Source organism: Polypterus senegalus, chromosome 5 (assembly GCF_016835505.1).
Source record: "Polypterus senegalus isolate Bchr_013 chromosome 5, ASM1683550v1, whole genome shotgun sequence".
NCBI classification, from domain to species: domain Eukaryota; kingdom Metazoa; phylum Chordata; class Cladistia; order Polypteriformes; family Polypteridae; genus Polypterus; species Polypterus senegalus.
Window position 1 is genome coordinate 27,234,108 of NC_053158.1, and position 25,789 is coordinate 27,259,896.

General features: G+C 37.0%; 1 protein-coding gene across 3 annotated transcripts in view; it reads right to left on the reverse strand.

Annotated features, from left to right (window-relative positions):
- Nucleotides 1-25,789, reverse strand: part of LOC120530174 (putative leucine-rich repeat-containing protein DDB_G0290503) — a 419,164-nt gene that overhangs the window by 192,384 nt on the left and 200,991 nt on the right. For all 3 annotated transcript variants that reach the window (XM_039754405.1, XM_039754404.1, XM_039754406.1), the window contains one exon: nucleotides 14,855-15,101. In XM_039754405.1, coding sequence (XP_039610339.1) covers nucleotides 14,855-15,101 — 247 coding nt within the window. The remainder of the gene's footprint in view (nucleotides 1-14,854; nucleotides 15,102-25,789) is intronic.

Consider the following 25,789-nt stretch of genomic DNA (forward strand, 5'->3'; position numbering starts at 1 on the left):
GGCCACTTCAGAACTCTCCAGCGCTTTGTATTCAACCATTTCTGGGTGTTTTTAGAGGTATGTTGGGAGTCATTGTCCAGCTGGAATACCCATGATCTCTGACGCAGACCCAGCTTTCTGACACTGGGCCCTACATTGCACCCCAATATTTTTTGGTAGTCTTCAGATTTCATGATGTCTTGCACACAGTCAAGGCATTTAGTGCCAGAGGCAGCAAAACATCCCCAAAACATCTCAGAACCTCCACGATGTTTGACTGGAGGTACTGTGTTCTTTTCTTCATAGGCCTCATTCTGTTTTCTGTAAACAGTAGAATGATGAACTTTACCAAAAGGCTCTACCTTGGTCTCATCTGTCCACAAGACGTTCGCCCAGAAGGATTTTGGCTTCCTCAAGTACATTTTGGCAAACTCCAGTCTGGCTTTTTTTATGTTTCTGTGTCAGCAGTGGGGTCCTCCTGGCTCTCCTGCTATAGCATTTAATTTCGTTCAGATGTCGACGGATAGTTCGAGCTGACACTAATACACCCCGAGTCTGCAGAACAATTTGAATATGTTTTGAAGTTGATTGGGGCTGTTTATCCACCATTCGGACTATCCTTCGTTGCAGTCTTTTATCAATTTTCCTCTTCTGTCCACGTCTAGGGAGATTAGCTACAGTGCCATGTGTTGTGAACTTCTTGATTATGTTGCGCACAGTGGACAAAGGAACATGAAGATCTCTGGAGATGGACTTGTAGCCTTAAGATTGTTGATATTTTTCCACAATTTTTGTTCTCAAGTCCTCCGACAATTCTTTGCTCTTCTTTCTGTTCTCCATGCCTAGTGTGGCACACTCAGACACACAACAGAAAGGTTGAGTCAACTTTCTCCATTTTAACTGGCTTCAGGTGTGACTGCTATATTGCCAGCATCTGTTTCTTGCCACAAGTGAGATCATATGCTTGAAATAAAATGATTTACTCACAATTTTGAAAAGATGCCAATAATTTTGTCCGGCCCATTTTTAGAGTTACACACATAAAGGAAATAAACATGAGTATACCAAAACATTTGTAATTGCAACAATTTTCTGGGAGAAATGGTGCATTTTCTGGGAAAATTCCAGGGGTGTCGTTAAATTTGGCCATGACTGTATATATATTTGTGTGATTGGCACAATCAGCCTAAATAAAACTACTATATACTGTAAGCACCCACCCCCTCGTATCATATATTTTTTGGAAGTCTGACAGTAAGTGTGTGGCAGGAAGGATGTAGCCATGATGAAGAGTATGCCTCCATTCAAACTGGTCTATCTTTAATAAAATGTATAAAATAACAGACATACAACTTATTAGTACAGAACAAAATGGAATAAAATGGGCATGTCCTGCTAGTTATATTCAGAAAGTATTCAGGCCCACTGACTTTTGCCCACTTGTGTTGCACAATTGTATTGTAGATTTAATTTTAATCATATTCATTTTCCATAGTTACCCATTAATTTACACTCAATAACCCAAAATGACAAAGTAAAATTATGTTTTCAAAAATGCCCCAGTCTGAGGTCTTAGTAGGTTTTCTTCAAGGACTTCTATGTGTTTGGCTATGCTCATGCTTCACTCAATTCTGATCAGTCTCTTTCTCACTACATGAGAAGCGCCCCCAGGGCCTTATTTCTACCACTACCATGCTTAAATGTCGGGAAGGTATTAGGCGGGTGATGAGCAGTGCCCGGTCTTTTCCAGACATAGTGCTTGAAGTTCTACCCAAACAGTTCAGTTTTTGTCTATCCAAAACAGAGAATCTTTTTCCTCCTCCGCTAAGCATCCTTTAAATGCTGTTTGGCAAACTCCGAGTGGGCTGTCATATTTGCCTTTTACTCAAGAGTAACTTCAGTCTAGTCACTCTATCATTAACCCTGGTTGATGGAGGGCTTGTGAGATGGTCATCCTTCAGACAAGTTCTCCCACCTCAGCAAAGGACTTCTGAAGCTTTGTTAGAGAAACCATTGGGTTCTTGGTCACCTCCCTAACCCAGGCCCTTCTTGTCCAGTTACTCAGTTTGGCTGGACAACCAACTATAGGAAGAGACCTGGGGTTTCCAAACTTCTTCCATTTCATAATTATTGAGGCCACTGTGCTTCTGGGAACACTCAAAGGTTTAAAAATGGTTTTAACCCCTTTTCCTGATTTACCATATGTCTCACCATAATTTATCATGGAGATCAACAGGGAGTTAATTAACCAAACCTGAAGTATGAATTGTAGGACCTTCTATACACAGGTGTGTGCCTTTCTAAACAATGTTCAATCAAATTAGTTTGCCATAAGTGGAATTTAATCAAGTTCTAGGCAAACAGGATGCACCTGACCACAATTTGGGTGCCATAGCAAAGGGTCTGAATTTTAATGTCAGGTGTAAACATTAACAACATGTATATTCAGATAAAATGTATATTTGAAACACATGATCTTGAGGAAAATCAACAGTCACCACAGGCCGTATGTAAAATTTTTTGTATATTAATGAAGCGGCCACTTTAAAAATGCCCAAGTGTGGTCTTGTGGTCTACAGTGTGACACTTCGTACCAGAATTTTTCAGTTTTTAATTTTAATAAATTTTTCTTGTCTAAAAACATGTTTCACTTAGTCATTTATTGAGTGTGAATTGATGGACAAAAATATAAAATGTACCTATTTAAAATTAAAGTTGCAATTCCATAAAATGTATAGAAAGTGAAACAGTATGAATACAAGAAAGTACTATGGAAAACACAGTGCATTTTGTTAGACCTGACTCACTCACTACATTCTCAACTCTAGTTGTTGCCAAAAGATCACAGGCTCAAGGATAAAAAGCAACTGGTTAAAATACTCTGTAATTCCAATTGTTAATAATCTTCTAAATAAGTTTCATTTTAATAAACATCCATAGGCATACATCAGAGGATGAACAGTTAGCATTTGCATAAATCATCAGTCAAATCATATTGTTGGTTTAATTTTTATGTCTGTTTGATCTAATGTTTGACTTATTGCTATATTTCATTTACTTGTATTAAATCTGTGTGTTTTTAACATTGTGTTGTTGTCTCTCTGTAAATCCTGCTGACAACCCAAATTTCCCTCTTGGAACAAAATTGAAAGGAACTGAATTGCACAGAATCCAATTTAGGTACCCTTCAAATACAGTAGAGTGTTCCACTCTTGCAAACTGCAAATCCCACGTACTGTATACATAACCAGAAAAGCTTGTTAAGTATTTTCAAAAGAGTTCTACAGCCAACAAGCAGGAGCATAAGACAATACTTAATTACACATTATATATATACTGTATTTCTAAAGATAAAATTTAACTTTTTAAATGGTAAGTTAGTGAAAGTCTGTATAAACCTGCATCTGCTAAAGACAAAACACAGCTGACAGTTAATTGACTATTAAAAAAAGAAAAGTATAAACACAAACTGTTTTGGTTTTTGGTTTTCTATTGAAAAGGCACTCAGATATAACATAGATATATTCTCTGAATATACTAGATTTTAAAAATAAAACATTGAAAGTTTTGAACAAAAAACTTTTCTGTGACATAATCAATTAGAGTTGGCTGTTCAATCCTGCATTACTGTTAAAAACTTGCAGCTTAGCTTATCATTCTCGTTTCTGGCCTACTGCTACACAGATGACAAAAGGGTACTAATACAATGACAATCAGATGAAAAGCATTTCTGAGATAGATCCAGACATATTAAACCTTAGTTATGTTGATCTGTATTCCTTCATTACCTGTAGTAGGATTCTACTGCTCTTCATTACAGCTGTATGTCTTTATTTACCCCTTCACATATAATAAAATACATCACTAAACTGCTCTTGTACAGTGGACAGTGTGAATTATTTAGAGTAAATGTGATGCTGAGAATGCACCCATAATAATAAAATATGTATAAATCATTTCTCTCAAAAGTAAGCTTATTTTAATTTAAAAATATGTAAATTTAATTAAGACTATCTGCTTTCAAAAAGATTTTATTTTATATGGTGTCACACTACATCCCAAGAAACAATTTATTGCTTACTCACTGCATTTACTACTAAGTAAATAAGAAACCACAATTACAGTTTTTATGTGGCAGTTTGGACAAAAATGTTTGTCCTGCAGGTCCAGCTTGCATTTAAAGCATGTCTTAGTTGCATCTCTGTATATAATTATTATTTCATACTCAAATATAAATATTTGTTATTCAGTGAATGAAAACTAATACTTTTGCGTAGCGTCCCACCCCAACCATTATCTATCGTTTAAGGGGGAAGAGCGAAAGTTTTCAATTTGTCAAAAATTTCAACATCTGGTTTTCATCAGATTTCAGTGTTTTTGGGTACCCTGATACCAAAAAAATAAAAAAAAAATAAAAAATCAATATTTCAATGATAGGCATATGTGTGTGTCTGTGTGTTATAGTTTCTTGAGGTCTAGAGCTAAAATGGCTGGAGAGAAAAATACCAAACTCGAAACTTAAGCCTGTTATGAGATGATGAAGTGCTGATAAGTTTTTGAGCCAGATTGTGCAATAAAAAGAGGCACTCTAGAGTAAACCTCAAATACCGTAATTCTGCAATTAATGAATACCTCATGTCAATTAATATAATAGATGACCTATTTTATAATCAGAAAGATCAGCATCAGAGCAGTAAATAATAACTGAAATGTTATAGAACAGTTCAGGTAACTTGGTTCCTAGGGTACAAAGCCTACTGATGCTCATGTCCAAATTTTTTTTAATTTTAATATATATGTCAAAATCAAAGATCTGTACCTATTTTTTATGTTGAAATGTTAGCCATTCTTTATTGACTAGATCTTAGAAGTGTTTTTGGCTTGGTCCTTTATTGAAATAAAACTGCTTATAGTGTACAGCAGGGGTGTCAAATTCAATTTTAATGAGGGTGAAAAATAATTCTTTATACACCCAATGTGGTCCAGAATATACTAACAAACAACTGCCACCATGAGACACTAGTGTACCTCTCTGTTCATCAGTGTTATATTCTGCCACACATCTCTTTTGAAAGTAACTTTCCTTTTTTTTTTATAAGCTTCTCTTGGACATTGCAGCTAATTTGGGAAAGCTACCAGCAGTCACAAAACTGAAATCAGCATGGAGAAAAAAAAAATTACATGTGCACTGTGGGATATGGCCGGCCTTTCATCCCGGCCAATACCCACAGGTAGCCAGGTGAAGCCCTGCATGCAACATAGAGGTGCCCAGAGTTCCAGCAGGGCATCATGGTCAGTGGAGTTTTTCATCACAGCCCTGCTGGACACCATGGGGACCTCCAGGGGAAGCTGCAGGAAGACACAGAGACTGTGGATTCACCTATAACCCGGAAGTACGTCTTATTCAAGGCGACGGAGGGAATGACATACTTCTGGGATAAAGAAGATGACTTTTTATCTGACCCGGAAGTGATAGGATGTCACAAGGACTGAAGGATCGAAACACTTCTGGGTCAGGGAATATAAAGGACTGTGGGAAATCCCTAGATGGCAAGCTGAGCTGGGTGGAAGGGTGGCAGTGCGTCTGGGAGTGGTGGAGTGTTTATTATTGATTATTGGTATTATATTGGATGAGTATTGTGGAGAGGAGGGTGCTTTGTGCACTATATAGTTCAAAAATAAATTATATTTGGACTTTTAACCTGGTGTCTGACGTATAGTCTGAGGGTTCAAGAGGACGAGAATACCCACTATCTGTCACAGTGGTGTAGCTGGCAGGATTCTCTGACCGTCGTTTCGGCAGAGGACCTGTTTATAAATTATCTGTTGACAGAGAACCCCGAGAAGACAACGGTCGGACATGCAGCAACATCCCCAGAACCCACATTCTCCAAGTCCAAGATGGGGAAGAAGAAGACAAAACAAAGCGGCGGCATCAGCGGAGGAGTCACACTCACCATGGCCAACGCTCGAGAGGAGCTTCGGAGCGGCTACACAGTTCGGGAAAAGCCTCCAGAGGAAAACTACCACAAGGTATGTGTCGGCAATTCCTTTGAACACCTATTTAAAATAACTCATTTCGTACCGTGCACATACCTCGGAGAAGATCATCTGGAGGCTCTGCGGGAGGCAGAAGAATTCCCCGAAGATGGTGGCACGCTCCGGTTCGAGCCCTCGAGTGAGATGGACTTCCACATGTCGGGTGCTGGCGAGGACCACGTGATCTACCGCAATGGTTTATGGGAAGGAGAAGGTCCGCATCCGGCTGCTTTTGACTTTGCCCTTATGACGGACTTGGACTTTCCGAAAGGGAAGGGGGAGGCGAGCAAAACGCTGCTCACCCCACAAAAAGGTAAGGAGGGCCAGGAAATGGCTGGTTGGTCTGCCGACAAATTAGTAAAGACAGATCACAGCCCGCCAAAGATGGCAACCCGGTCCTCAGACACAAAGAACTCCAATTCCCAGAAGCCTCCGCGAGACCCGTCAGAGCATGTGCCAGCAGCGGGCGTTTTCATTGGCTCCCGGCCAGTAGGTAAGGCAAATGAGGAAGTAAGCCTACCTCCGGTCGAAGTAAATAACATTTTGGACTTGTGGGAACTCGAGAAGTTAATCAAGCCCGTAAGTAGTTTCTTGCAGGTCCTGACAAACATTGAGAGGATCGTCAGGGAGTTGGGAGCAGCAGCCGAAGCGCCATTAAGAAAGGTGAAAGAATACCTGCGGGTGGTTTGGTTGGGAACCTCCCGTATTAAAGAATGCGGTGGTACAGGTAAGCGAAGCCCATACCATACGTAATAGAGGGACGCAGAGTGACACGGGCCCGCTGTTAATTCATAGCAGGTGGCAAGTAGCTGCGAGCCCTACAAGGGAGTCAGGAAACTTGACCGAGTTGGTGGCGGAAGGATCGATCGAGCTGGAGCAGCTGGATATTGCTGGCTCCCAGGGTGATATGGCTCTAAAGACGCCGCCACTGGTCATTTATAAATCGAAGGGGATGCAGACAGTAAAAGGGCTCTCTTGTGCCCATAGAGAGACCCAAACTGTAGACAAGCCCCGGATTAAACAGGAGATCCCTAAAGTAAAGTGGGGATCTCCTGACAAAGTAGAAAAGGGACTTGAAAGCTAAAGGTCGGCTGTGGAAATTTCCTCAGCTAATAATGGGGCGGAGCCCGACTTTCCAAACTGCTTCCAGTCTCACAGAGGGATACAAACAGAGGGGCGGTGGCTGTGCTACGTATGCTGCCGGCCGGGCCATGTATGGAGAAATTGTCCTCGTAGGCCAGGGGAAAAGATGACTTATTTATTTAATGTTTCTCCTAGGATCTACCGGGAGTATGCAGGACAGTGCCAAGGCCCGACCAATAACACCTCCTGGAGGAAGACGTCCCTCACGGGGCTGGCCGCTTTGAACCATGGTTCTTTGCTGGGAGGAGAGTACTGTGGGATATGGCCCGCCTTTCATCCCAACATGGGTGACATTTGTAGATACAGCAAAGTACATATGCTTAAACCTACATTAACTTGCATCAAGATCATATGGCATTTGACCAAATAAAAACAAAAACCAAAGAATTAGTGTAAAACATGATGGTGATGAATCAAAAAACCACATTCAGAGTTGATCAGAACAGCCAAGCACATTTAACATGAGTGGAACTTCAAATGCACTTTTTTTTCCATGTACAAAAATCAAGATTAGTAGTTGAGGTACACTGTGCGGACAAATGTGAGCCAAATATATGTGAAACACTACAGACGCATTCTAACGCCAGATGTGAATACAATCTGGCTGAACTATACGCGCATACAATCCATAGATGAAATTGCATATTTAAAGGGGTCTTTGAAGAAAACAATGGTTATCATAGGCTGTATGTATCCTGTTTTGAATATTAATTAAGAGGACAGCTTTGAAAAGGTCCATGGGCAGGATCTGGTTCACAGGATTCGAGTGTGACACCACTGGTGGATAGTATGAGTAGTTTTCTCTTTTAAACAATTTGAACATAGACAATCTAATATGCTTCTAACAAGGGAGTCATTTGTGCAATGTAGAAAAAAAGTGGTAAAAATTTACCTATAATTTAACAAAATTATTTTTTTAAGATAATTCATTATACTATTTTTCATTTACCTTTACTTGCTACATGTTTATTCACATATCCTGGTTTTGCTGACAGTGTGTATATGGAGTAAAGAACCTAAGGTAACATGCTCCATAAAAGGACACACACAAACATTTGTGACCATCAACCCTAGGCACCTAGGGCCTCATGTATAAACGGTGCGTACGCACAGAAATGTTGCATAAGAACTTTTCCACGTTCAAATCGCGATGTATAAAACCTACACTTGCCGTAAAGCCACGCACTTTTCCACAGTACCTCATACCTTGTCATACGCAAGTTCTCCGCTCGGTTTTGCAGACTGGCGGCACCCAGCATCAAAGCAGTGCTACTGTTCCTGCGTGTTTACTCTTTTATTTTCCTGATGCAGCTTTATAAATACACTGAAACAAACCGCATATTGTTTATTAGTGTAATGTATCTGATTGTAACTAACTTGTAACAATATAATGATCCAGGGAATAGCCATAGTATTACAAATACCATCACTGCTTTAGCATTGTTACTCTCACTGCACCTTCTTTTTCTTCTTTCAGCTGCTCCCGTTAGGAGTTGCCACAGTGGATCATCTTTTTCCATATTACTCTCACTGCACCACTCAAAGTATTTATATCACTGTATCTGAGTGGGGAATTACAGCAGCAGCTGATCGGAAAGAAAAATTATCGGTATACAGTATCAAGCACACGCTGTCTCAGCCACGGCAAAACCTTTCAAAGCCTTTCCTGTACGGACCTCACCGTTCAGAAACAGTTTCATCCCAAGAACTTTAAACGCACTTAATCAATTGCTCCTTGTAGAACTGTTTGTACTTATAAGTATAATCACCCCACTGTAAACTTGCACTACAGTTATAATATTACACAACCTGAGCCACTTTATAAAGCACGTATTTACATATGATGACGATATCATTTTTAAGATGAAATGCAGCAAAATATGTTTATTATATTATACAGATAAAACTTTAACCTCATTTAAATAATTTATATTCATCACTGGGACTGGCGTGAAGGATAGAATAATTAAACATGTACTATGACGATATTTCAATGTTCCTTAAACGTTTTGAAGAATCGGCGCTCTAGGAATACAGATGGCTTAAATTCTATTACAGAGCTGACTGTGTGGTGATCGGTTACTTAGCGAAAGAAAAGCAAGGACTGCAGGGGCGGCCAATATATACTGAATACAAAATAGAAAGAGAAAATCACGACACAGCTAAAAACGCAGCGGCAAATTTCGACTAAAGTTAAACGCTTGTGTCATGAGCATGAGGCGGCTATGCAGTGTCCGCAAAGGACGTGGCCATCCACCGTGCATAAGATACCATATTGACATTGGCAGGCGATGGGGCCAACGATTCTTTCTCTGCCCTGGGCCGCCACAAGCCTAGAGCCGCCCCGAGTACTGCTGCAATAAATTATTTCATCGAAGGTCGCGCACAATCACTGCGTCGTGAAACCCATGTTTAATAACGTGCTTTAACTCCTATCATCATGAAAATGATATCACGTATACATCTCAGTATTTTAGTTATTCATAGCTGTAATATCACGAATGTAATGGATTCCATGTCCAGTCGGAGGAAGAGAGCCGGTTTAAGAAACAAGTAGTGATTCACACACATAGAGCACATAGAAGATCACATACAAAACAAAGCATTTAACGTGCTACTTTAATTATGACGTGATTTGAGAAACTGGTTGATTAAACGATTTTAAAATGAAGTTTATGATATTCTACTTTAATGACAAAATAAACTACATGATTAAAGTGAAATTTCAAGATTGAAGTTGACATTTCATGCTTTTTCCCACTGTGTGCCTTTTTTTTTCTCTGTACCCTAATAAGCTTTCATATGACACTCAGACAGTGGGCTACGACCTTTTCATGGCGACTTTGATATCTGACAAGTTCTTTTTCATTTCCAGCACTGTGCGACTTTGTGAACGTGAGCTTTCAAGTTTCTCCAACACGCTATGTCACTCAATCAACTTCCTTTTGTTAATTATACCACAGTTTAAATAAACAAATAGTATGTTTTTTCTTTGCCTCCACTTGGTATTCGCTGAAATTCTTATATTTTCTCCTGTGCTTTTCCCCATTGTCTTTTCACAGAAGGCTAAGCTTAAGGGCGATTTATATTGATTTGCATATTCAAAGAGGCGTAATTCTGGGAGGAGTTGGGGCGGGACAGAAGGCACATGCACGTGCGTTAGTTTTCACTCTGATCGGGATTTATGTAGCGGAAGAACGCAGTAGTTGGAGTACGCACAGATTCCTGCATCTGGATTTTTCTATGCGTAAGCACATTTCGGCTTTTGTGCTTACGTCATATTATAGTGGGAATTCTACACACGGCGTTATACATGAGGCCCCTGGTCTTAATTCTTTGTCTTTGGAAATTTTAAAGATGTATACAAACATATACAGGGCTGTAAAAAAAGTATTTGACCCTATTTGATTCTGTCTTTTGCTGAACATTTTTGGCACTAAATAATCCCAAGGTCTTCAACTAAAATATAAAACTAGATAAATGGCACACATTTTTTTCTCATTTTAAGTCATTTTTTAAAACTGCTTTTCTGGGTGAGGGTCAAAGTTTCATGAGGTTAAGCAGGTCAGACCTGACCTTCCTTGTCCTCAGCTACAGATTCCAGCTATTCAAAGTGAGTCCCCATATACTTCCAAGCCAACCAAGAGATGTAATCCCCTCATTGTGTCCTGGGTTTGCCACAGAGTCTTCAACACAGTACGTTGGGCCTGGAGCAGATCTAGAGGGAGCAGCATCCAGGGTAGCATCCTTACAACATGTTTAAACCTCCTTAACTGCCTCCTCATCACCCAGAGAAGCAGCAACTCTACTCTGAGACTCCCACAAATTGCTAAGTTTCTCACCCTATCATAAAGTTTCAGCCCAGCCACCTTTCTAAGGAGCCTCATTTCTGACACAGGTACTCATGATCTCATTCTCTGGTTATAACCAACAGCTAAAGACTGTAGGTAAGTACATGGGTGTAGATCGACCAGTAAGCTGAAAGATTTGTGTTTAAACTCAGCTCCCACTTCACCACCGAGGACTAGTACAGTTCCTGCAGAACAACTACCACCACTTTAACCTTCTTGTCAGTCTCATGTTTCTTCAACCATCACTTGTGAACAAGACCCGAAGATATTTGAACTCTGCCACTAAGATCAGTTGATTAGTTCTCACCTGGAAAGAGCAATCCACTTTGTTCCATGAGAGAACCATGACCTTAGATTTGGAGGTGCTGATCTTCATCCCATCAGTTTAACACTGCATCAAATCAATTGAGTGCGTACCAAAGATTACAGTCAGATGAGGAAAAGAGGACATCATCGCCCAGCAGCTTCTTCCATAATACTTGCTTAAGGACACAGTCATATCATTTTTTTTCAAATGTTTAATTCATTGATTGAATAAACCTGACCCCCAACTGGCACAGTGTATAAAGTAAAGCAGGACACTAGTGGGTTTTTTTCAGCATTAATTGCTTTCAGGTCCTACTACAGCATCTTTGTTGGGTTTAAATCTGGATATTGAATTTTAATATTGTATTTTTTTTCTTCAGTTATTCTGATGTGGACTTTCTTAATGCATGATCCAAGTACTCTTCAACCTAATTTCACACTTTTTTAAATCACTTTCCTTAAATATTATGATTCCTTCAACTATAGCAAGTCATTCACATACTGAGGAAACAATGAGGCCCCATACCATCAAACTACCACCACCATGCTTGCTTCTTGATATGATCATCTTATTTTAGAATTCTATTTTAAGCCTATGCTATACATATTGGGTTCAAGTCAGCTTGAAAGCTCTACTTTTGCCTCTTTTCCAAAGAACATTCCCTTAACAGCCTGGGTATCATTTAGGCAGTTCCTGTTAAATTAATCTTGATTAGCAGTGGTTTTCCACCTTGCTACCCAGTTTTGCCCAGTGTCTTTCTGATTGTAGAGTCATGACCATTGACCTTTACAAAGGCAAAAGAAGCCTGCAGTTCCCTAGAGGATTTTCTATCATTTGTTACTTCTTAGTTGATTTTACACTGTGCCTTTAAGAGTAATTTTAGCAGGCTTTCCAATTCTGGGAAGACTGAAAATGTTTCAAGTATCTTTCATTTGGTCATTAAGGTGCTCACTAGATTTGGTGGAGTCTCAGAGCCACTGAAATGGTTCTATAGTCCTTTCCAGGCTGAAAAAACTTTTTTCTAATCTCTTCACAAATGTTGGTTGATTTTGGCATCATGAGCTTGTTGAATTTTTGTGTTGGCAATTTGACTTGAATGGTAATTGCTGAAATAATTGAGATTTCGATTGAGCAGTGCGGGCTTAATCAAGCTTTTCTCTGCCAGTCAGCTAACTCTAATTATCCCTTTAGTTAGGGCAATTTAACTAGATACAATTACTTTTTCACACAGTACCAGTTAGTGTTATATAACTTTATTTATTAGATCATTTAAATGAGCTTAAAATGTGTTATTTGTTCATTCAGATGCCTTTTGTTCAAAATTGGATTCTAGTGTAAAAACTGCAAACAAAGTGACAAATGTCTTCAACAATATAGGAAAAACTGAGTGGGGAAAATACTTTTTCACAGCACTGTCTTTGGAAAAACATATGAATCTTGTAAGTTTCACTTAACTGTATGATGCTGCATATGTACTCTTCAGTAGCCACCATATGAACATAACCTCAGTTTAGTTGATCTCTAATCACATCTTCTTTCTTAACTGTTATAAATATTTCCTAATAATGTGCATTTTAGAATGTTTGATTAATATTTATTACATATTTCAAAGTTAGTATGCCTTTATATCTGTATCTCACCTGAAGAGCGATTGCATTGAGAGAACACCCCACTGCACACATCAACTGAAAGGTTAAGGTCTTGGTTAAGCCTGAAGCAATAACTTGTTTGGGGAGACAATAATTGGGAAATCTGTAGCAGCCCATTCAGCGGGATTAAATCTGTCACATCATGATTTAAATAACAGTCATTATTCATCGAGTGAAGATGATGAAATTTGAACAACTATTCTCACAGTTGATATGGAGAATCTTCAGCAATGATGCAAAGGCATGAGACAATATTATGTAACTAGGTTCCTGTTACCATATAGGATGGGAATGGTAGCTTGTTTTCCTTTTTGAAATTATAATTCTCAAAGACCCAGTGTTGTAGCTTACTGAATGAGGTGCTGGCAAATCTGACGCCGTACAGAACCTCCTACTAAATGGCCACCTTTTCAGATCAGCTGGTTAATGATATACAGTATGGAAAGCAGTCAACAACATCTAACATTTCTCAGCATTTTTGACTGCATACACCTCAGTTTTCTAGCCAGGTACATCATAGTTGGGTATTTTCGTTTTCCTCAGATTAAGAGGAAGTCCAAGGTTTTTGCAGTCCACAGTGATGAGGCTCAGAGTATTTAGTGGCAAGCACAAAAATGGAATGGTCATCTCTGTATTGGAGGTTAAAGACGACTATTCAAATAACTTTTGTCTGGACCTTAATGTGGTAAAGAATAAAGAATTTTCATCAATCCACATGTGGCCTTGAGGCCATAAGTAGAGTAGTTGGAGGGCAGATGCAACGTGAAAATTAATGGAGAAGAAGCTCATGCTGTTTTCCAGTGGGTGTCGAAAATGTGGAAGTGTTTATCCAATGACTGAATAGCAACCTCTCAAAGTATTTTTTTTTTTTTTAAGTGTGAATTCTTTCATAGACTTCATGCTTCACTTTTTGGCTGAGAACAGGTTATCTATTCACCTCCTACAAAGTATGTTTCAAATACCTAAATTAAGAATGACACTCCTTTAGGGGTCTGGCTTTGTCTGTGTAGTAAGTTTCTCTTTCCGCTACAAACTGAATTCTCACCAACTCTTATACTTATTGACCATCTATCCACCATTTACATGCTGCTGCTCTGAAAACTGGTGACAAAAACACAACAGCATATTGTGTTGCTTCAGTGTACATAAAAGAAACATAACTAAAATAATGCTTGATATAGGAAAGACCCTTATATAATGACACAGATATTCCAGTTCCCATCTAAACAGACAAGTTAGCATACAACCTGTAATGAGTATGTCAAAACAAAATTTCTTCCAACAAGAGTACAAGGTACAAAGCAAAAGAAAATCTGACATATTTAAAAAGTAGCACACTATTCTCATTTTTGTATAGTTAGAGGGACATCTTTTGTTATACTTTATATAAAAATGACACGCACTAGAATTTCCCAGCATCAGTGTCCACAGTAAGTCCTTGAAAGTCATGCTTTTTTATTTTTTGGGGCTACTGCGTTGTTCTATTATTGATCCATTCAGTTAATATGCATAGACAGGGACAGAAATATGCAGATTTGTAAACTATTTCACACAAATGAATTTTGGTTAAATTTAAGCACTTTTGATAAATGACTCACTTTGCACAAAAAAGCTGTGCATTAGTCATGAAACACACAAAAAGGCATGGTTATGTACTGTTGATTAATGATGGATCTGATCTTTTGTATGAAAAATGTACTAACCTAATTTGAATACTTTGAAAAAATAATGTAACATATAAATCAAAAAGAAAAACAGAAAAAAAACACCTTAATGCATTTTTGGATAAAGATGCATTTATATCATAAAATCAAGCCATGAAAAAAGATACCAGTTACCATAATCATTCAAATTACACATTTAGAAAATATACTAGAAGTTCTTACCAATTTCTGTGTACTGCTTGTGAATAACTTGAAGCTCCTCATTTTGTTTCTGAATTTCTGTGTGTAATGCTGCATTTTCCTTTTCTTTCTGTTTTTTCTCTTTATGAATGCTTTGGTTTTCCAATCGAAGTTCTTTGATTAGATTATTTAACCTTTCAATTTCACTAACTTTATTTTTTATAGTTTCTCTTGCTTGTAAATTGTTCATTTCAGATTTTTTAAGAAGATTATCTCTTTTATTTATAACCTGTGAAAAACAATCATATATATAATAATAATTACATATATCACTAACTTTATTTTTTATAATTTCTTTCTTTTAAATTGTACATTTCAGATATTTTAACATTATCTTTTACTTATTACCTGTGAAAAAAAATCATATTATAAAACATGTATATAATTATGTTCATATTAAATATGCACATGAATACATAAACAAGCAAAAGAATTACTGATGAAGCATAAAAGCATTATTATGCTGAAAAAAAAAGGGTTTGGGATGCAATGCCTGCATTGATAGCCTTAATAAGGAGACAGAAATGAATGTATGAATAGCACACTAAAACAAAAGCTTGAATACTTTAATTCAAATTAAAATGGATTGCAAAAAACAGCAAATTTTTATCTCTGGCATAAAAACATACAGTCATGTGCCAACTTATGACTCAGTTTGGGAATAGCCATTTGGTTGAATCTCTGCATAAAACGTTAGTTCATTGCAACTGAAGCTTTGTGTGTCTGGTGTAAGTCACTGTACGCATACTTTAACTGCTTTTACAGAGTAGCACAAATCAATCTTTGAGTATCGGCATACTCATAGTGGGTCCACGTAAGGCTGTGTTTTTCAGTCTCTGGTTTGTGCCATCAGTGGGTTGTCGGTTGCAATCCTCGGTTTGCAAGGGGTTAATGATGAGTCTCCTAAGCTAGTGTTTCTTAACCACTGGGTCGCAATCCAGGTTGCCATTGCTAGTTCGCAAGTGGGTTGTCCAAGTGATTGTTAGCACTGTGCAATACTTTTCTCCATTTCTAAATTAGCTTGTTTCAGCAAGAGGGACGCCTGATAGTGTTCATTTCAGCACGGGGGCAATCTGCAATTGCTGCAAGTGGGTTGTCAATTAACTTAAGAAGGCAAACAGAAAAGGAGCTCAGAATCAAACCCACAGCCTCTGGATTATGAGTCAGCAACAGTATCATACCCTAACCAGATTTATTTTTTCTTCGGTTATAATCTTGCATAAAAACATACTTGTTTTGTTATACAGTACTTGTACCTTTTGTGAAAGTGTTCATTTGATATTTAGACTTCACACATTATACACTTCAGCTCTACATTTTGTCAATTATTACTAAAACATGTTAAACGATCCTGTGTTAGTTATATGTTCAACAATTCCTGCCTCGCATTTCCCTTCATCCTGTATTTACATAGATTGTTGTAGACACGGAACACACATGACATGTATGTATTCCAAATGGTAATATATTATTTACCCTTTACAATTCCAGGCACCTCACACCTAGATAGACAAACTTGAGTTCTGAGAATCTTCTCTACGAGTTGAGCTTTGTCATTTGGGGGATGGGATAGCAGACTGCTTGCTGTCTGTGCTGCTTGACACATTTGGAAAAGAAAGGAGCTGATGATGAGGTGTGAAGGAATTTAAGGTGGCCCAGGATTAGGAGTTTTTTCGTAGGCTTCAGGGATTCTAGTGTTAAGGTGCTTTCCATTTTCATTCAAAACTGCATTTTCCAGAAGTGGTTTATTTAATGAAATTTTCCTAAAAACACATGTGCTTGGGATGTTCTGATCATAAGACTAGATGACTTGACATGTGGATTACACAAAACAAGTAACATGAGATTTTTTCATGGACGTTTTTGATACTGATTATTGTTGCCTGGTGTCGGTCACCATGGACTACTATTACACAAGAAATGTTGTTGTTTCCATTCTGTATGAGAACATGAGATTAAAATGTATTAAAATGTCTCACTTGCCTTCTTTATTTATAGTGGTGGAAATAGAAATCCTCAGCAGTTCTGCATTATTACTAAATCTTAATTTTGTCTCACTGTTTTTAGTGTGCAGAAACAGGATTGCATTTAAAATGTTGGGACTGATTAAAGATGGCTGACCTCATTCTGCTAAGATTACAGGTACACAAGACACAGCTATCAACTGGCACTCTCCAGTGATTGTCACTTGCATTTTTGTTCACATATCTGAAACTGGCAGATTAATATATTAAATTAATATTTATAAACATTATTCATACAAAATAATCAGGGTTATTTTAAGGAAAAAAATACATGATTAAAATAATTAACATGAAGCATGTTTTAAATAAGAGGATATAAATTACACACAAAATGAAAAGCGGGCAAAAGGAATGTGCAACTCACCAAGGGTTTCAAGCATAAATGTAAAATCTCAGTATATTTTAATAAAAAATAGCAATGTCAACAACAATTGAATATTAAATTAAAATAAGAAAAAAACAGATGCAGAGAGAGTGTGGTTTTTATACAAATAGGATGCCCAGCAATTACATTTTTGAAAGCAAACTGACTGTTGACTGTAGAACTATATAAAACTATAGCTTGTGAAAGAAAGGACAAAGGTTATTGCAAAGTTATTGAAAACCAGAGCTGGCATGGACTATCAAACCCAGCTGCTACAATGTAACTCTAACCAACCACTTAACAGTGAAAAAATTAGCAGCTTTGTTTGAAATTCTTCTTGAGACGTCAGTTTGTATTTAGTTAACTGCAACCTTTAGCCACACAAAATATTCCTTTAATAAAGACTGTGGAACTTGACTTTTAATCCCACAAAAATACAAAAATAATCCTCATATTAGAATGCTTTAACTCAATTATATATTAAAGGAATACTCCCCAACCCCCACAGAATTCAAACACATATTCATTATCATTACCCAGCCGTCGCTCACCATAAATATCTCTCTATAATAAAAGGAAATTCTGAGATGAGACTTTTTCAAAGAGATAATTTTGAGCCCTGCAAGACAAGACTTTGGCCATGAGATTTTTTCAGGTCCCGCCCTCCTCTCAACCATATTCAAACACGCACACGGCCCTCTCAATTAACAAATCACAGGGACAAACATTCGAAAAAAGTTGGTTTATTTATTAGAGAAAAAGAAAAAAAATTCACTCATGGTTAAGTTATACGTTGCGTTGTCACAATGAAAAGTCCAAACACAGAATCATAATTGAATGCGATATTGACAAAAATTTTATTCCAAAAATTGTTTTTACTGAAGTTTTGCAGTAAAAGTCTAAGTTTTAAAAGTATTTGTGTGTTAATTTCACATCCAAACAGAACGAAATCGTGTAACGCAATGAATAACGCAACTTGAAACATAATTTACTTTCAAATTATTACATTTTACTATTTTTTAATATGGTTAATTACTCACTGGAATGTAAAATAGTAATTTCTATTATGCATATGTAACAATTCCCATGAAAAAATCAATCTGTTTAAATTGTACATCCACTTACCCATACGTGAGCAGCTTAACCGAAAAGTGGCCAGGGTGTTGCGCTGGCCCAGGGGTTGGCAAGCGAAGTGAGCAGGGGGCAAAGCCCCCTAATGTATGTATATGTATACATACACACAACACTATATATAGATATATATTGCAAAGTTGACTCACTCATTCATAAACAAAGACACAATTTCCCATATAGTTAAAATGAAAGGAAATTTTAATATATTAATATTTATGGGTATAATCATCTTCTACGATAGAAAAACTAAAACTAAGAAACCCCAAAATATCAAAAATTACACTAATGGATTTGTTTGAAGTTTGGTGATGTCGTAAAAAAAATTTAATTGCGGTTTAAACTTCATACTCTGCATAAACTACTATGTCAACCAAGATCTTCTAGAATAGCCTTCTTACAATTCTAAAGACTCCCTGCATTCCTCTTGATTAAAATAAATAAATAAATAAACAAATAAAATAAAAAAATAAAAAAACAGCACTATGAAGCTTATACTGTGAAAATCTGTTTAAGAAGAAAAATGGATTTCAAAGCTACCTTTACTCTGATGCATTCTGAAACTGGCATTCTTAATTCCTCTAAACTCAAACCTGGTCTTGCTTTCTGTCTTGTTATCTTTATTGTAACATCTACCATCTTTTTAAAGGCCCCAGGGATGAATTAAACTATTCTGTGAGACTCAGTCTTTAGCTACAGATTCCCAAAGTTGTGGAACACTCCAACGGTTCCAGTAAAGACCCGAAGACTCTCTACTTTAGTCTAGCATACTCTAATTAGAGCTTGTGGTAAACTGTCACATTGCAACTGTTATTGTTAGTCATTTACTCAAAAATACAATATCTCTAATCTGTTTATCTGTTTGGTATCTTTCTGTAGCACCTGATTGCTAGGCTCATTCCTACCCACTGGGAAGTGACACAAGAGACGTTGGTAGTCTTGGAATTCACTGACTAAAGGAATTCATTTAATACCGAACAATTTTGTACAATGCCTGATTAGGCATCCAGCCAGTTTGCCAACGCCATCAGAATTGTGACATTGTCAAAAGGACCGTGGAACCAACAGGTTTAATCTCTTCGGGAATGTTGAATTTTTATTTTTCTATATTCTGTTATCAATTCAAAACACAGTGTGTCAATTATAATGGCAGACTGCTTCCAATTTAGCATGCCTTCAAAATTAGGATAAACTCCAGACCCTGTATTTTTTTTCTTTTGTGGAATCAGTTTCACTTGACCAGCCCATGCACACCAAATCAGTTTCTTTTTCACAAGCCCACATGCACCAAATAACTCTCCCTTTCACAAGTCCACACATGCCGAATCATTTTACGTTACACAATCCCATAAAGCTTAGTTTTTGTAATTGTTTATCTGCAGAAGGTCTTAAGAGGTGTGAAGCTAAAACAACTCAAATTTAAGAAGCTCCCCAAATTTAAGTTTTGAAAAAAAAATGTGTCTTAAATTGAAGGCAATCTGTATTGGTAGGTTTTACATTGTTATGTTTTTCTAATATTTATCAAATTAAAATGACTTCATTTGACTGTTTGTTTAACATAGTTTGTGTGTTCGTATACGTGAATGTATGGTTTAGTGATTTTCTACTGAAACAATATAGCTGTGGATTCGTATGTGTGTACTCAGAGAAGAGCACTACACAAAAATAAACTGGAACTGAATCAAATAAGAGGCCGAAGGCTTCTACACCTCCCAAACACTATACTGTTCAGCAAGGTATAGAGAGGTATAAACCTGATATGATGGTTATTTATCAGTGCAGTTGACAATAATATTAGTGAATAACACAGCGACATGCACAATACATGGAGTAAGAGATAAGTGAATCCATTCACAAACTAGCAGGAATAGGAGATTGCAGGTTCACTGTGCAGAGAGTGGTCTCCTCTGAAACCAGTACTGCACAAGGCAATGTTAGTAATGGTAGTCATTGGCTACTCCTAAACAAGTAACTTTCAATTCGGGAGTGCACAGGAGTGTGAAATCATGGAATGTATGCAACGAAAATATTTAGTTTTCAGAAAGATATACTGTATACTTACAAAATATTTCGATTGACATTTGCCTGGTCAAACTGAGAGATTCTCAAAAACTAAGTGGCAAACAAATGGCTATGGACAAAGAAGTGGCTTCTATCTGAAAAGATACTGGGTCAATTCTGGGCTTTTAAACACCAAAAAATGAGTCTTTTGTCCTTTCAAGTACCTTTAATCCTGACTACAGTTGAACATACAGTATTATTTCTGTTAAGTTAATTCTGGCAGCAATTTAGTCTTATCTGCTCCTTTCCTATCTTTAATCACAAAAATTGAAATATATTAAAAATGATTTCATTCATTGGACTGTAAACTGCATTAGACACATGCACATTTACACATAAGAACATAATACCATAATGACAAACAAGGGGAGACCATTCACTCCATTAAACTAATCTGTTTATCACATTAGAACTTTACAAAAATTTAGACAACAACAGGCCAAACAGCTCAATAAAACCTGTCAGTCCTATTCACTTAAATCCCCCAAAATAACATCAAGTCTAGTTACGAATGTCCCTGACATCCTACTGTCTACCACACTACTTGGTAACTTATTCCACATGTTTATGGCTCTATGTGTGAAGGAAAACTTCATAATATTTGTGCGAAACAGCTTAACAGCTAAGCTATCCCAATACATCATTCAGAGGCTTCTTAATTAGAATACTACGTAGACAATTACATTTTCACACAGCGGCAGCTGGTGTTAGAAAAGTCTTCATTAGATAAATTACAACAGGTTACAACTGTCTCTCATTCACGCTGATTCTCTCTATATAACATTTGCAAGATCAAACCATATCCAACAGGATCTGGGACACAACCTCTAATCCAGGCATTGCTCTTGTCACCTCTGGAGTACTACAACTCTCTAAAAAGTAGGAGTACCTGCATGTGCTACCAAGCCACTACAGATGAATCAAAATGCTGCGGCACCTGTTGTGTTCAACCAGCCAAGAAAGGCACATGTCACTCATTTTTTCACACATTAAATTCAAATCCTTTATGGCTTGCTGTACAGAGCACACAATAGGTCAGTACACTCAGGTGTGCTAGTAAATGGCGACTGGTAATGCCACCTCTGCACTGCATGTAGTTTCAATCCAGACTCTCTTCATGTGTAGCTCGTAGCCAGTGGAACAGGCTCCTCACTTTCATCCATGCGTTGAAGAAGAATTTCAAGGCTCTCTTGTTTGGTGAATATCTCTCTGATTGATAATGGCTTTGATAAGGTTCTGGAAACTGGGGAAAGATTAACTAATTTTACACTCATCACTATTTTGTGGCTTTGTCCTGTAACACTTGTTCCTAAAACATTCCCACAGACTGGTGTTTATCTGATAATTCTGACCTTTTTTTCAAGTCACATTGGATAAAAGTGTCTGCTAAATGAATCAATGTAAATGTAAATTGAATACAAAATACACTGGAGCTCTTCATCTACTATTAGATTTTAGTTGAGGACCTAAAACATTTCTGCAACAGGGCCAACATTTTCTCAAGTCGCTGTGATTTATGCACTTTGCTGAGGCCTTACCATGGAATCAAAACAAGTAGATACAGGATTAAACAGCACAGGTTCATTTTCTATTCTTCTTTTAAGTAGGTTTTAGTAGATGCCTACTCCTAATCCAGGCAAGCTTTAGACAAAGGTGTAAGGGGTTTTCTATATTAGAATGCGTTGTGGCATGTTTCAAAATCGTTTAACCAACTATTACTATTTATTTAACATTAGAACCGGCTAAACCACACTTCATTTTCATCTCTTGCCTTGGACTGAGAATTTCCTTCCTCTTGAATAGGGTATGCATTGCTAAACACACTAAATGGACTTAATTACCCTGTAATTGCTTCACAGTGCCTGCTGAACATGGCAATTTAAAAATCTAATTAAAAAACTTGTTACTAATGCAGAAAGCAGTTAAGAGGTTGCCTCTTTTAGGATACTGTAACAGCATGACAATAAAGCTTGCCTGCTTTGTAAGCACTATACACAATTTACCACCTGCTTTTTGAATAAAATTACCTACCCTTTTCATTCAAGTGCAATTTTTATTAAGTTCGGTTTGAATGACTGTACGGGCAAATACTGTAGCAACCACGAATATTGCAAGATGGCATACTATATGTAATGAAAAGAAATAGAAAGCCTGCCTTGTTGTTTGATTCTGGTTGTCTAAGCCATATTTGCACCCTTGTTTAAGACAACTTGGAACACAAGCAGGTACTAGTGATGACATTTTAACCAGTTTAGAATTTGACTTTGCCTAACACTGAAAAAAGACAGCAAATCACATTCAATGAATACCGAAATGCACAACTGACATCTAGAAACTTGCAGTAAAGTTTAAGAGGGTACTGCAACTTGAAAGAAAGCAATAAAGAAAGAACCAAATTACTTTAAATCAGATGTGATGCTAATGTTTAACTTTGATAAATAACCCCAACAGCAACAAGTGAGACCTGGAAGGCATTTAAAATTGTTAAAAATAATGTTCAGTATTTTAACTTAAATTTTAAACAGATTTAACTTAAATCATAAAGTTGAATACCATTAAACTTTCAATAATTAACAGAATAAATAAAAAAATATATAGTTCTACACTTTCATATCTTGCACAAATATATAGTATTTATGAGTTTTCATAAGTACACAAGCATAAACATTAACAATTAAGCAATGCCGAAAGTAAAATCTTTTTACACAAACAGATATTGTGACAGTTTTCCTCTCCTAACAGCACAATAACTTGTGTCTCTATTAACATATGCATAAATACATTCTCAAATCTGCTTAATCTGACTGCAGCTTGTAGAGCTGGATACTATCTCAGCAGCACTAGAGACAAATATGGAAACAACCCTAGTTTCAGTCCAGAAAGAGCATATACACACACACACATGCACACTCAATTACACAATTCATTCAAGTATAACAGCTTTCACACTTACGATATTGCTGATATGTGCAAAATTTAATAATAAAAGTAGAAAAATTTCATTTTATATACTTTTTTGCAATATCATATGGCCATCGGCTCCTGCTGCAGCCCTTGCCCTTGATGACAGCAGCATACACTACGAATAGAGTCTGCACAACAAGTAAGGAGAAATGAAAAATTACATTTTATAATTCTTAGAATGTAATATAAGTTTGGAGAAATTAAGATTTATATTACTGCTCAGAGAAGCTCTATTAATCAGCATATGAACTCAAGGACAACAGTAGAAATTAAGAGGAAGTACATTTGAGACTGAAGCCAGGAAGCACTTCTTTACACAGAGAATTGCAGTAATCTGGAAGAAACTACTGAGCTGTGTAATTAAAGCTGAAACGTTGACAACCTTTAAAAAATATGTACTGTACATGAGATACTGGGACAGCTTAGCAACAAATAAGCTTGATGGACTGAATGGTCTCTTCTTGTTTGTCAGATTTCTTATGTTGTGCTCTAATCAGCAATTTGTTAAAACAGGTGGAAGCTGCCATCGCTGTACTTTGTATATAACAGCCAGATCCAATGTTATTTACTTTTATTTATTTACTTACTTCCTAGAACATAAAGTCACAAGCAGACTGCAGAGCTTCCCATTTACACATACAAAGTACAGTGATGGCAAAAGTATGACGTGCATTCTTGCTCCAATGTAGAACCATCGTCATGATCTGAGTTCACTTCTGTCTTTATGTGAAAACAGCAGTGTCAGATGGGGGGTGGTTGTGGTATCGTGAAGGTGACTAAGAGAATAAAACTGAAAAAAAACAAAGCTAACCTTTACAAGTATTGTAAATATACACAACGGCTGTTACAGACAGAAATTAAATGTATGTTTTTTTTCTGAGATAGTAAGAATAAGAGCTGCTCACTTCTCAAAACGGACTCGTCCAGGGTAGAACCCGTGCAGTTTTGATTTCCAGTCAACTGTTGATAACGTTGCGCCACCGAAGCGGTCGTAGCAAATGCATGCCAATGTTGCACCCTAATGCGGGATCTTTTTCTGCAGTTATAGTCTTGAATAGAAGCGCACTTGTTGTGTTATACTTGTACCTTTTGTGAAAGTGTTTATTTGATGTTTGGACTTCAGGCTTCACACATTATACACTTCATGTCTACATTTTGACAATTATTACCAAAACATTTCTGTTTTAACAATGTGTTTACATAAACATGAAATGCATGTGTTCCAAATAATGACATAGTATTTATAAAAGGTGGCATTTTGCTTGACGTCTCACTCTATACAACTCTAAGCAACTGACACGCAGGTAAACAGACTTGACCTGACAAAACTGTGCGGCGGTGGGGTGATGTGATAGTAGGCTGCTTGCTGCGTATCGACACATTTACAGGACAAAAGATGCTGATGGAGAGGTGCGAAGTGATTTAAGGTGGGACAGATCTACGAGTTTATTCATAGACTCTGGTAATTCTAGTGTTAAGCAATTACAGTAGGCTACCAAAGGACTGACAGAGCTCAACACTAACTAAAACATGTTTGCCAGGCTTAGAAACTAGGTAGCAACTTTTGGTTGCTGAAATTGAATATATAGACACCAATTTTAACAGATAATATTTGGAGAAAATAAGATGCTATGCAATTATGTCAGCTTGATGCTACGTTACAGCATTTTAATCTGAATGGTATCTCTTAACATGTCAAATTTCAAGATCTTTGCACACCCATTCCTTGTGTGGCGTGTTTGTTTTTTAAATTTATAGCCTGGGAAGACTGAGGTGGTATAATTCAGTTTATTGAGCAACTGTTCAAAAACGTTTTCATAGCTAAACACTTCAAAATTAGCATTTGAAGTGTAAAGTATCATTATCAAGTAGTATTATTATAAATAAATACACATTCTGTATAGCAAAAGTCATATGAATGAAAATAAGTAACAATCCTGTGCACATTTTAAAATAAAATAACAGCAGATGCTTGTGCATGTCATCTTGGCCTGCTCACCTTCTGTTTTTATCATTTTTCTAGACTACTCAACAGCATTGCTCTGACTTGTTCCTTTGTTGGGTTTGTAAAATATGTTATTGTTTAATGAATTTCATTAACATTGCACTACTTTGAAGAAAAAATCCAAAAGAATTGAACAAATGTATCATATCAAAAGAATGCCATTTTCACTCGTTACGTAATGAAAGGGTTTGAGAGTTGGTGTGTTTTTAGTTGTCATGTAATCCTAAATATTTTACCAAGTTTGTAGCACCAAATGTCTTCACTTTAGTTCATTTGATTTCAGTCTGTAACATGCGGTGCAATTTATGATCCTTGTAAAGGTTAGCTTTTTTTTTTTTTAATTCACTTTTCATTCTCTCAGTCGCGTT